The 12,273-nt window shown below is 35.3% G+C and overlaps 4 protein-coding genes across 10 annotated transcripts; 3 read left to right on the top strand and 1 right to left on the bottom strand.

Moving 5' to 3' along the window:
* Positions 1-433: 433 nt before the first annotated feature.
* LOC107913327 (protein TRI1) lies at positions 434-3,377 on the top strand. The gene is made up of 2 exons (XM_016841880.2): positions 434-1,028; positions 2,941-3,377. Exons 1-2 carry the CDS (start codon positions 687-689, stop codon positions 3,064-3,066), a joined length of 468 nt encoding a protein of 155 aa, XP_016697369.1. The 5' UTR covers positions 434-686; the 3' UTR covers positions 3,067-3,377.
* On the bottom strand, positions 3,371-5,801 carry LOC107913325 (uncharacterized). Of its 2 annotated transcripts, none has more exons than XM_016841874.2 (7): positions 5,488-5,801; positions 5,218-5,390; positions 5,067-5,119; positions 4,851-4,965; positions 4,437-4,559; positions 3,822-3,993; positions 3,371-3,722 (listed from the first exon to the last, which is right to left on the bottom strand). In XM_016841874.2, the coding sequence occupies exons 1-7, from the start codon at positions 5,587-5,589 to the stop codon at positions 3,537-3,539; spliced, it is 924 nt and encodes a 307-aa protein (XP_016697363.1). In that variant the 5' UTR covers positions 5,590-5,801; the 3' UTR covers positions 3,371-3,536. The 2 variants fall into 2 exon arrangements, with proteins under 2 accessions (XP_016697363.1, XP_016697364.1); XM_016841875.2 differs by having other exon boundaries at positions 3,371-3,734; positions 5,488-5,795.
* LOC107913326 (tRNA (guanine-N(7)-)-methyltransferase) lies at positions 5,711-9,170 on the top strand. 6 transcript variants are annotated; one of them, XM_016841877.2, is made up of 8 exons: positions 5,711-6,244; positions 6,368-6,424; positions 6,570-6,645; positions 7,495-7,574; positions 7,736-7,785; positions 7,861-7,945; positions 8,022-8,120; positions 8,760-9,170. In XM_016841877.2, exons 3-8 carry the CDS (start codon positions 6,627-6,629, stop codon positions 8,988-8,990), a joined length of 564 nt encoding a protein of 187 aa, XP_016697366.1. In that variant the 5' UTR covers positions 5,711-6,244; positions 6,368-6,424; positions 6,570-6,626; the 3' UTR covers positions 8,991-9,170. The 6 variants fall into 6 exon arrangements, with proteins under 6 accessions (XP_016697366.1, XP_040960129.1, XP_040960131.1 ...); XM_041104195.1 differs by having other exon boundaries at positions 6,570-6,652; XM_041104197.1 differs by having other exon boundaries at positions 6,570-6,652; positions 8,749-9,170.
* A 1,035-nt stretch (positions 9,171-10,205) lies between these two features.
* LOC107913324 (glycine-rich protein A3) lies at positions 10,206-11,954 on the top strand. Its single transcript, XM_016841873.2, has 3 exons — positions 10,206-10,519; positions 11,142-11,448; positions 11,542-11,954. The coding sequence occupies exons 2-3, from the start codon at positions 11,181-11,183 to the stop codon at positions 11,784-11,786; spliced, it is 513 nt and encodes a 170-aa protein (XP_016697362.1). The 5' UTR covers positions 10,206-10,519; positions 11,142-11,180; the 3' UTR covers positions 11,787-11,954.
* Positions 11,955-12,273: the final 319 nt, after the last annotated feature.

Here is a 12,273-nt window from a genome sequence, read left to right as displayed (position 1 = left end):
CTCGCCCAAGTATAATCTGTATCCACAAGGCTTGAATACAACTATGGCGGTTAGAAAAAACAAAAAAAAATTAAATTTTCAAATAATTTGGATTTTTACTTTTAACATTATTTAATTTGTGATATTTAACTTCTTAATATAAATTATGAAGTCTTTGAATTGTAATTCACTGTGTAATTCAAATAATTACATTTGAAGTGTCATCATTTTAAAATGATGTTAACAAAAAAAAGTGACATTAAAATTTTCGGAAAAGTAGAAGAACTAGTTTTAATTAAATAAAAATAAAAAAATTAAATCCATACAGTACAAGGACCATTCTCACAATTTTACCTATCCTTAAATGTGAAATGTTTTTGGCAAATATTTTTTAATTTCTAAATTTATCTTCAAATTTTTAAATTTCCAAATTCAACTAAAAAAAATTTGCAATTATTCTGATTTCTGAGCAAACTGTCTGCCAAACTTCAATTCTATTAATGCGGGAGTGTATTGATATTTTAATTTAATAATTTTTCCTCTTCCATCATTTTCAAACGGAAAATGCATAGTTAAAATGTAAAAACCCTCAGACTTCCTCAGAATCCCAGGTCTCAGTCAGTCCTCCTCAGCCCTCGCTCTTTTCAAAAGGTATTATTCCATTCAACCCACAACAAGCTCGAACGCCACATTCTTTTTCCATAGTAATGTCTAGGGTTTTCAAAGGTTTGAGGGCCTTGTTAGCCTCCCCAGCATCGTCTTCTTCTTCTGCAGCAGCAGCAGCCAAGTTTTCTTCTTCTTCAGCTTTTACCGCTACTGCTGGCAAATCAGCTACGTCAAAAGCGGCTCAGAAAACTCCGAAAAAGCCGATCGCTTCAAAACCCAAGACTGAAAAACCACCTACTCCTCGAACTACCACTCGACCGTCTGGGATTTTTAAACTTACCCCTGTTTCTCCTGCTTTGGCTCGATTCCTTGGAGCCCCAGAGGCTTCCCGTTCCGATGCTGTTAAGCAGATCTGGAGCTATATCAAATCCCAGAACCTTCAGGTTCTCTCCATCTCTATTGCGTCCTATATAAAGTTATATTATTTGGTGTAAATAAATATGGGCTTGAGTAAATATCTGGTAAAATGTTGTTCAATTTTGGTAGTTAATGTGTACCATTTATTAATGGTTCTTGTTGCGAGTTGTTTGCTTGATGGCTTTATGAGGTTTCTTTACCCTTTCTACGGGCATTTTCCCCCTCTATAATATATTTATTCTATTTTTTATGTGCTTGTTAATGCTGGGGTTTGGACCTGTTTGGTGTTTATTGTTCAAGAGTAGTTAAGCTGGCAGCTGTAGTAGGATTAATTTTATGAATATTCATTTGCTACAGTTAGTTTCATTGATGGAGATTGGATTTTTATGGTTCATAATCTAAGTTTAGCCCTTTGTAAGAGTATTTGAAAATTGTTATGGTTCATAAATCTAAGTTTAGTCCTTTGTAAGAGTATTTGAAATCGATTCCTGGATTGCGAGTTTAAAAGGAGTTTTTTTTTTTCAGATGTTTCCTTTTATATTTTTTGAAGTGACATGTATAGGAGAAAACTAGTTATAACTGAGAGGAAGGGATGTGAGTAGAAGGCATATTAGTTTCTTCATGTAAGAAAGTGAAGTAAAGGTGAAAGGAAATGAGGGAGTGTTCCAAACGTGATTTTTAGAACTTTGGATTCTCTGCTTTAATTAAGCCATAGGTTATCCCACCATAGCCCTTCTTATTGCATTTCCTGATTTTCCACATTCTAAGGTCATGTTTGGATTTTGGGTTTGAGATTGGAACTCTGTAACGGATCTTCTTAGTTCCTGTTTCTGTTGGCAAATGGTGTATTCGTTTACCTTTCCACAGTTTTAAGAAGCTAACATTCTGGCTCGCCATTTCATTTTCCTACTGGTAGGTTATTTTTGGTGTTTGAGTTCTCTTCTTTCTAGATTTCTACCTCCTAAGCAACATTTTCACCCTCTGCTTCCTTTTTATCCTTTAATGCTTGCTTAAGAGTTCTCATTGGAGAATCCACATTTTCTGCATATCTCCATGCAGCATGTATTCTGTACACATTATTTAGAAATTAGACACTTGGATTTCTTTTAGGGTTTAATGATTGGTGCCATATAACAGACTAGCTATTGTCAGTAGAAAAGAGATCATGAGTGAATGAAAAAAAGTATGAGATAATGGTTGTGATAAGACTCTCTGCTGTCTATGGATCCTCTAACCTCATGCATGTGTTTCATATTATGTCTACGAAGTTGAGGAAGGGAAATTTACGTAAATGTACCTGAGAGGCCCCTCTATTATAGGGACCTGATCAAAGAATCAAATAAGGCAAAATTGAAATAGAGTTAACATTTACTATTTAAGAAAATATCATTTACTGTTTAACAGAGTTAATATTTTTAAAGTTTTTATGGTTCTGTTAATGAAATATTTTGTTTAGAATTGAATTGCAATTGAAAAAAATAATTTTCAAGACATTTTTTATACGGTAAATGTTTAACTCTCTTACAATTTGGACATATTTGATTCTTTTTAATAGTATAGGGACTAAAATGACCCATTTAATAATAGAGGGACTAATTTGATCCAGTTCTTATATTACAGGAACCTCCCAAGTCCTTTAACTGAGAAATTTATGTGGTATATGTTTGTCTTTACCATAGGCAGGAAATGATAATCATGTTTTTACCCCGAACAATAATTTTTCTGTGAACCATGATTCTTTTTATGCAAGATCATGTAAGCTGTTCTTGTCATTACTGCCTTGTATGCTGCTGGTTGTGATGTTAAAGTTGCTGACTTTTCTATTTTATTTTTAATAGAATCTGTGTAGATATCATATTTTGAGTGATGCTGACGTTGTGTGAGGAAACTTTTTCTAATAAAATGCACTGAAATATATACGGATACTTTTGCCTGCAGAATCCTGCTAACAAGAAGGAGATCTTTTGTGATGAGAAGCTTAAGACCATTTTTGATGGAAAAGAAAAAGTTGGTTTCCTAGAGATCGGGAAAATGCTATCCCGCCATTTTGTGAAGTCCAGCTGACCTCTATTTTCATGTTTAACCACTGGTTGCCCTACCAACATCAAGCTAGCTCTTGTTATTCTGAACTGAACTTTTTTTATGTATGTTCATGTTTTGCCTTTCATTTTGCGAGCTAAACTCTCTGGTAGCCTTGCAACTGAGGAAATGTTCCCAGCTGGACTTGTGTAAAAATTCTGTAGGGACTAGGGAGTGAAAAAGTAACATTTTCATTTGGTTTCCTGATTTTCATTTGTACTGTTTATGGTAACTGGATCTTTGATCAACTAGTAGTTTAATCATTCAATCATGAGAAAACCATTGTTCGTTTTGAATTTCAACTGCCTTCCAGTGCAGTGAACCTTGCTCTTGAATATATTACTTAATCTGAAGTTCAAACTAATGCAGGTTATTAGGTACGAGAAGTTCATCAACAAATCAAAGATTACATGAAGAGATAATATATATTTATGTGTATATTCTCTCAGACTTGATCAGTTGAGGAGATGATGAATCCATTGCTCTACAACTGCGGGAGAACCATACCATGGTCTTGATACATCATCTGAACCAACAGGTGAGTGGTACACTCCATCCAAGCTTATATTAAGGGCTCCCTCTAAGTGAGCCGATACTTCTGGCACAACTCCATCACCCCAAACATCTGCCTCCCCACAAACCTGATTTCATGGCTACAAGCTTACCATCAGATCTAGCTGACAAATATATAGAAACTTGATTGGAGAAAATGAGTCTAGATGGTTGGTTTTGGTGTTAACCTGTTTGTACCCTTGGCCAACAAACCGAGCTTGGAAGGTTGTGGAAACAGGGGTTGAATCTGTCTTATTTTTCACAACAGCAACATCTGATACTTGTTGGTCATCATCAATGGTGGCCATAGACTCAACTGCCACTTTTGAGTCGTTAACAAAACGAGCCCCCTGAAGATACCTGCACTTGAATGTGACAATTAAATAAGAACAATACCCCAGACAGCAATTTTCTGCTTCACTAATCCCTGTCTTATCCAAAGTTCTCATATTAAGCAACTGAGTAATGTGCAAGGTTTTATGTGAATCATCAACTTTAAGGGATCCAAATCCATAAAATGATGTCATATGTTTCAATTTAGATTCTGCACAAGTTTTGCAGAAGAATGATAGGTTGTCCCTTAAAATATGTTGGAAGAGTTGACTGTTCATGTATTTGGAAGGTTTTTTGAGTATCATCTTCCTATACGTTATTGTCCGCGTATGTGTCAGACAAGAAATTCAAGAAAAATTAGGAGTTGGAGCAACATGTGAACGAGTAGAATGAAAAAGGTATTTGGCAACTTGAATAGAGTGAAGTAGAACTAATGCAGAAACAGGAACAGGATCTGAGTTTGATTTTACCTCCCTGCAATGCATACATATTTCAACTCAGGAGTATAAACGGCTTTTTTGCAGTGTTGTTGAACATAATATAGTAGGCCCCTTGTTTGATCAATGACCCCTGGCAAACCTTTCGGAGGAGGCCTGCAAAATAGACCAAAATACATAGATAAGACTTTTAAGCACTCTTCTCCCCTTCACTCATTTGGAGGTTGAATGATTACAAAAGAAAGGAAAAGCCAGTGCTTGCAAATGGGATTACAGCAGTTGACCATCCAATCACCCTCTACTTCTCATTTTTCCAATACGATACAGATTTAAAGGGTTATGGTCCGCCAAATATCGAAAAGAAACTAAAAAAAATTACTAAAATCATTTGAACAAACAAAAGTTTCCGAGAGAAAAAATAGTTTAGTATTGAAATAAAAGACCTACAAGTGGGGAGTACCAAGAGTGAGAAGCAAGGAGATGTGGGAGAGTCCAAATTCTTCCATGTAAACACGAGCTAGCCACCCTCCAGCTGAGTGGCCAATCACTGACAATTTCCCACCTACAATCACATGCTTTTTTAGGTTTAGACGCATATTTGTATATAATATTTGCATTCGAGTCAGAGTAACATAACTGAAAGGTAATGGCAAAGATTGATACCTTGTGCCAATTCCTCTGCTTCTTGAACTGCATCATCAACCCTCTTCAAATACCTGCTTTCACACAATATCTAATCATTAACCAAATTTCTATGTTACAACTTGCATACGTTCTGCATTGTTTAAATTGAAAGGGATCTTGAGATAAATACCAGTCGAGAACAGGCCTAGGCTGCAAAGTGCCTTTCCAGTAGTTAGGGTCCACCAAGCCAGCTGCATTCCTCAGCCAATCAATTCTTGAAACCTTAGCAACAACGGTGGGCACTCCATACTCTTGCAAGGTGAACTCCAACTTCTTATAGTCACCTGTATTATTCCCTAACCCCTGAAATGAGAAAACCCAAAAAGAAAGTGGTCAAATGCAACAAAACATAAACATGTTTAAACATAAGAAGAAGGTAATAAACGCATGGAGAATTAACAGGAAGGATGACGGCAGGGCGGTAGTTGGTTGAAGAAGATGAGAAGGTGGAAGTGGAGGAACAATGGGGTTTGAAATTGAGTGGTGGCAAACCCAAAGCCATGCCTTCCACAAGTTATGGACTTGTTCTCCACTGGCTTGTACTGTTAACTGTGTTTGTGACATTTGCCGTTGTAACAAATACTATGAAGGTCTTCTTTTAACTGATACTTGGCAGGATATCCACCAAAGGTTCTGGATGGTTAAAATACGTAGAGCATTTTCCATTTGTTTTTCTGGGAGGATTATGGGGTTTGATAATGATATGTCTTTGTCAATTAATTTAAATGTTCTTTTTTCTATATAACATCAAAGAGGATACAGGCCTGTCTAAGGGGTTGAGCCCTTAAAACATAAGCCTACACCCAATCCAACAAACTTTGGAAGGAGGCCCGACCCTTTAGCACTGTTTGAGAAGCTGAAAATTAGGAGGAAATGCCAATGGAGGAAGGAATGTGATTTAGCCTGTAAAATAATAGAGGAAAAATGGCTTCTTCCCTTTGCTTAAACAGTTGTGCTGCTGTCCCAGGGGCTGCAAAACAATTCTTTCCTCACTAATACTACTACACAAATTCCCTTCTTCTCTTGGCCACAAATATTGCATTTCCAAAACTTCTGCTTCCCTTTCAGTTCCCATTACAGATAAAAAGGAGATTAGGAGTACTGACCTGGTGGCTCTCGAGTATGCCGACCTTAACCTGACTGACAATATTTCTCAGGTCCCCTCCATCCTCAACTTTTATCTTTTCGTCATAATGGGTCATCAAGTTTCTATTAATCATAATTTTTTCTTCTTTTTATGATAATGGTGGGTTCCCCCCCCCCCTCTTATTCGGTTGCAGGAGTTGGGTCATGTAAGAATTAGGCAACATGTCAACCCTCTCAGTTCATCTTTCTCCGTGAGTTATTAATGAACTTTTTGGTTTCTTCTTATTGCTTTCTTGCAATGCAGTAGCGAACAGGTTATTTTCATTATCTCTTGTGTTAGATAAAAGAAGTAATGCTTGTGTCTTACTGGCTTCTTTTTTTCATGCTTCTGGGTAGGTGCCAGCACCTGTACCTAATTGGGATGAAGTCTTCAAGGATCCAACATTGCCACTTATGGTGGATATTGGAAGTGGTAAGTGGTAACCTCTCTATCCATTCAAAATATCTGCTAACTGATGCTATGCTATCCTTTTAATAATTCTTTTAGATCATAGAGAACTATGAAGAAATATTCCATTTATTATCCAATTAATGATGAGAACCCTTTTATCCTATGTTACCCATGTTCTTTCAATGTGATTTAAGGGTCCTTTGAGGGTTATATCTCCATATCCATGTTCGGATATGCATCCGACATAGGTACTTAAAGAAAAATGATTTGTCAAAACAACATAAATTTTATCTATGCAGAGTTTGGGATAGGAAGTGGCTGTTTCTTTTAGCTCCTGATTTTAAATCCTTGAGAACCTAAACCATCACCAAGATACTGGGATCCTTGTATAATAGATGAGCTTTTGCATTTTAATCCTCAAATGTTGATTGACAACATTGAAAAGCTACAGGAATTTATAACCTGTAAATTGTTTACATTATCCAATAATGTATACCATTATGATATTGAGCAGGTAGGTTAAAGTTGGGGCAGAGTACCCAGTACCGTAGAGGCCTGGTGCCATGTTCCTTTAGCTATTTATTGTTTTCTGACTGGAGTTTTTTGAGCTTCAATATGGTGTCAATGGTTCAAACAGTTGACTTTCATTCACATTATTTTTTATCCAGTTGTCTCTGATAAGTATCTTTCTTTGATCGTCTTTGATAAGAATGTCAATGGTAACTTTTTTCATATCGTTCCTTATGTCTGTTGAAATTGGCTTCACAACTTAGTTATTAGCATTGTTGTCATAGGTATCTTACTTTTTGTTCACGGTAAAGCATGGACAAGTACTGATAAATCTAACAGCAGTAAAAAAACATTTCTCAGGAAGTGGCAGATTTCTCTTATGGCTTGCGAAACAAAACCCTGATTCACAAAATTATTTGGGACTGGAAATACGAGCAAAAGTATGAGATAGAACTCCTCGGACTAGTACTAATTTACTCTATAATTGTTTTGATTGAGTAAATTTACATTTACCTGCTCTTCTTTCAGTCTTGGAGTTATGATATATTGCCATATTGGTGGTTCATTTAATGTTAATAAAAAAAATTTGTTGGTCCTGCAGCTGGTTAAACGTGCCGAGTTTTGGGTAAAGGAGCTGGCTCTTAGTAACGTGTAAGGCTTTTTAAACTTGTTTTTATTAAAAAACCAGTATTATTGGAGATTTGATCATGTAAGCTTTTATTGCAGACATTTCATGTTCGCAAATGCTGCAGTTTCGTTCAAACAGTTAGTATCCACTTACCCTGGACCTTTGGCGCTTGTTTCAATATTGGTGAGTGTGCTTCTCCCCCTGGATCATTCCTTTTAATTTGGTAGGTTAAATGACAATACTTATGTGCCATATGCAGTGCCCGGATCCTCATTTCAAGAAACGACATCATAAAAGAAGGGTTGTACAGACGCCTTTAGTCAATTCCATCTTAACCAGATTGATGCCTGAAGGAAAGGTATGCTGTTCCATTCACTTAGAATGATAATCGACTTTTTCTTTGTGGCATGTAAATAGCATAGCCTGTTTTAGACACTGTAAATCTATTTCTCAAACTTTCCTGTTTTATGTTGGATCCTATGAATCTGATCTCAGGCTTTTTCAGTTAGCATTGTGAGGCTGCCAATTTTTGTTATGGTTACTGCTTATTCTAAATTATAAAGTAAATATCATGTGCAGTATGCCTTGATGGATCACCATTTGCTTGGACTATGGCATCGGAAATAGAACAAAAACGGATTGATGTATTTTATTGGGGCATTTAAGAATAGTCTTTGCTATATCAGTTCATAGAGATGTATACGGCTATATGCATGAATTGTTAGAAGGCACAGCCCAAAGAAATATATCAGCAAGTGGGTTGTGAGCTGCACAAGCACAAAAAGTTTCTGTTTCTCTGCATTTGCTTCCAAGTCTGCTAATTCTTATTACACAATTACATTTTAAAACTACACAAATCCACTAATCTCCTAAAAAGTCCATTTGGTAGCTTGGTGGGAGGGGTTTTGGCTACGTCTATCAAATAGAGCTTAAATCATCTATGTATATTCAAGCTCGAAAATGTTATAATATAAGATTTATCACAGTATTTGGACAGGTTTTTATACAATCTGATGTTGTAGAAGTTGCCGAAGACATGAGAAAGCAGTTTGATGAAGAGTCGGGTGTACTTCAACACATTGACACGGTTGACCCTAGCGTGTTATGTGACAATGAGGGATGGTTACTGAACAACCCAATGGGTATCAGGACGGAAAGAGAAATCCATGCTGAACTCGAAGGTGCGAAAATTTACCGGAGATTGTACCAGAAAAGAAAAGGGTACTAGACTGAGGCCGTATGAATCTCATAGTGTACATGTGAATATAGAGGCAACTTAAAAGGCTGAAAGAAGAATGGAGTGTGCATTGTAGGAATTTTGGTACTGGCTTGAGAGAATAAATTTTGGAAGGTTATGTTTTCATACTTAAATCCGTAAAATCTATAAAAAAGGAAGGTCTTTTATTGACACGTTGAAGTGGCATGCAGTTTTTCCATTTTTTTTTATTCCTTGACATTACAAGACAAGCGGAATTTTAAATTTGGTTTTTAGATTATGTTCTATATATTTTTTAAATTTTTTATATTATTTAATCTCTTTAACTTTTATAATGTTATTTGTTAGTTTAAATAATTCATATTATTTATCATTTCAATATAAATTTTGACGTCAATTCCTCTTAAGAGTATTATAACAATAGAAAAGAAATTTTTATTATGACGAGTTCGAACTAGTGTTTTTAAGAAAAATAATTTTCAATTTATATTTTTAATGTTATATGATTTTTTTGAAAAAATTTTGAAGATTCATACTAAAGAAGTTAATGATGGTAACGAATTGACCTAATATTTTTAAATTTAAAAAAAAAATTAAATTCTTAAAATTAAGAATGAATAGATAATGGAATATATAAAAACTTAAAATATATTTTAAATTTTAAATGTTTACTACATAAAATAAAATATGAATTGAAATGTGATGAAGTAAATAATAGTATGAAAATCAGGAGATGATGGCTTGAATTGACAATTTCAAACCCCTTCTCTAAGTTAACAATCCTTTTCTACTTGGACGTAAAATGGAGAGAAAATCTTATATATATATATTCCCCATTTCTAATTCAGTATTGAAACAGATTCTCAACAAACCACCTGCAACTATCTTTATTTCACAACATCCAATCTTCAATTATATGATAAACGAATCCAACCAAAGAAGAGAGAGAAAAGGCATGTGCCCACTATCAACCACCATCCGTCAATGTGCTTTGAGAAAATTATAAATTTTATATTAAACAGAACATTTCATTTAATAAATATTAACTCAGAAAATAATATTTTTTTAAAAATAATAAAAATTAACTCTATTTTAATTTAGTCTTATTTAATTTATATAATAGAGGGACGTGTAGGGTGCATTTGCCAAGAAGAAAGTGAATAATATGAAAAGAAAAGCAACCGCGTCTTATATATATATATTCACTTTTTTGCATAAAAGCAACCGCGTTGAAGAAACGCAAAGCCAATCACGTCACCATTCAACAATAAATGGTATTTTAAATTTTAAATGATAATATCTTCATCTTTTTCCTATAAATATTGGGTAGAAAAATTATGATAGGTAACTCATCCTCAAACATCCCCCGCCCCTAAAAAACTCTCACTCATATAATTTAAATTCGAAGAATCTGCTACATCAAAGGGAAATCACAAATCCCATTTCTCTTCCTTACATCTTTTCTTTCCTTTTCAACAATTGCATCTTTTGCTTTTGATCCCAAATTCTGGGTTTCCTCTTCTGTCCATCAATCAATTCATGTAAGCTTTCCTCTCTTATTTTTGGTGTTTCTTTGATCTTTAATTTCCATATTTTTTCCCGATTTTACTAATCTAACTTTTTTTAATCTTGTATTTTCTATGGATTTCTTTTTGTTTTAATTATTTTTTACATAAAATAACTTGAATTGGTTTTAAAAAAATATGCATGCGGTGTTTAATCACTTTCTTCTTGTTTGTTTGTATTGTAAGTATATTCATGTGGTATTCTAATGTCGTGTCAAATTTCATTTGGTAGTTTGCAACATGGTTCTTGATCTGATACTATTATACTTTCTAACTTCTTTTTTTTTACTGTATAGAATCTGATCAAGTTAATAACGTTAGTTAATATCAGACTGAGTAGCACAATTAGATCATTAATTCATTGTTAATGGAACTGAAAAACTAGTCTCTTTCTCATAAACGGTGCTTAAGTTTACAATACATTGTAGATTATGAAGCTTGAATGCTGTTGAACCTTATTGATATTCACAATAATAATAAAACATTAGGCAAGCTTTAATTAGTCTGCTAATTTTATAATGTCTATTAATGTTTTTCTTTTTCTTTTGTTTGAATTGTGTTTTAGCTGACAATTCTTTGTTTCTTTAACTCATAACAGACTAGTTACTCGAAATCGTTAATTTTAAGTTGAAGAAAAATGGGCGGTGGTAGGGAAGGTGAATCAAGTGACAAAGGGCTGTTTTCTCATCTTGCTGGCTATGCCGCCGGACATTATCCTCCGCCTGGATCCTACCCTCCACAAGGATATCCTCCTCAAGGATATCCCCCACAAGGATACCCACCGGCTGGATATCCTCCACCAGCGGGATATCCTCCTCATGGCGGATACCCACCTGCAGGATATCCTCCTCATGGAGGATACCCTCATCCACCTCATGGTGGATATCCACCAGCTGGTTATCCTGGTATGCTCCATCACCCTTCATTATGGGTCCTATGCCTGCTGTTTCATTTGCCTCGTATATCAATGAGTTGACATGAATGGTAAAATTTTACAGGACACGGTTCGCATGGACCTGGGATGGGAGGATTATTAGCCGGGGCTGGGGCTGCGGCTGCTGCTGTTTACGGGGCTCACCATTTGTCACATGGAGCTCATCATGTTGCACATGGGGGATACTATGGCCATGGTCACGGAAAATTCAAACATGGGAAATTTAAGCACGGGAAATTTGGGAAGCGGTGGAAGCATGGCATGTTTGGTAAACATAAGGGCAAGTTCTTTGGCAGGAAGTGGAAGTAAATAGTCCCGTCTCCCATGTCCCATACGAATCTTATCATACTAGTATGTTCTTTTAACAGTTACTGACTTGGTTGCCCTCTAATAAACATGGATTTGTTTCGCTTGTTATTTGTGCCTGGCATGCTAATATTATCACAGTGCTTATATATGTGCTGTTGGTTTTATATATATTGGAAATGGAGTTGCTATGGGTGTGTCATATATTGTATATATGATTATGTTCATTTTTTGATACTCGTGTGAAGAGTAACCGGTGATCACATTAACCCAATGTATTAACCAGTCCAGTTGATTGTCTGATTGATGAGAAATTGAAAATAACCAGGCCATTTGATGGGTGCAGCTGGACATTAGTAGCTAATATGAAAACCAATGTGTCTTTTTTCTTTTCTTTCTATTTTAGGTGCTAACTCGACTGTTATTCTTTGTCAATTGCTGCACTTGAAATTCTTTACTCTGAAATCAGATTTTCTTTTCTTTTTTCTTG

Source organism: Gossypium hirsutum, chromosome D11 (assembly GCF_007990345.1).
Source record: "Gossypium hirsutum isolate 1008001.06 chromosome D11, Gossypium_hirsutum_v2.1, whole genome shotgun sequence".
NCBI classification, from domain to species: Eukaryota; Viridiplantae; Streptophyta; class Magnoliopsida; order Malvales; family Malvaceae; genus Gossypium; species Gossypium hirsutum.
Note: the sequence above shows the minus strand (reverse complement) of the source record. Positions and strands in the feature narration are given on the sequence as shown.

Bases quoted from the DNA above. Each gene is read 5' to 3' on its own strand.
- LOC107913327 (XM_016841880.2), top strand. From the start codon at position 687: ATGTCTAGGGTTTTCAAAGGTTTGAGGGCCTTGTTAGCCTCCCCAGCA. The intron at 1,029-2,940 runs GTTCTCTCCATC...TTTTGCCTGCAG, and splicing joins TCAAATCCCAGAACCTTCAG to AATCCTGCTAACAAGAAGGA.
- LOC107913325 (XM_016841874.2), bottom strand. From the start codon at position 5,589: ATGGCTTTGGGTTTGCCACCACTCAATTTCAAACCCCATTGTTCCTCC. The intron at 5,391-5,487 runs GTTAATTCTCCA...TTCTCATTTCAG, and splicing joins GCCCTGCCGTCATCCTTCCT to GGGTTAGGGAATAATACAGG. The intron at 3,723-3,821 runs GTTAACACCAAA...CCATGAAATCAG, and splicing joins TTGGCCAAGGGTACAAACAG to GTTTGTGGGGAGGCAGATGT.
- LOC107913326 (XM_041104195.1), top strand. From the start codon at position 6,396: ATGTCAACCCTCTCAGTTCATCTTTCTCC. The intron at 7,575-7,735 runs GTATGAGATAGA...TTGGTCCTGCAG, and splicing joins GACTGGAAATACGAGCAAAA to CTGGTTAAACGTGCCGAGTT. The intron at 7,786-7,860 runs GTAAGGCTTTTT...CTTTTATTGCAG, and splicing joins GAGCTGGCTCTTAGTAACGT to ACATTTCATGTTCGCAAATG.
- LOC107913324 (XM_016841873.2), top strand. From the start codon at position 11,181: ATGGGCGGTGGTAGGGAAGGTGAATCAAGTGACAAAGGGCTGTTTTCT. The intron at 11,449-11,541 runs GTATGCTCCATC...AAAATTTTACAG, and splicing joins TCCACCAGCTGGTTATCCTG to GACACGGTTCGCATGGACCT.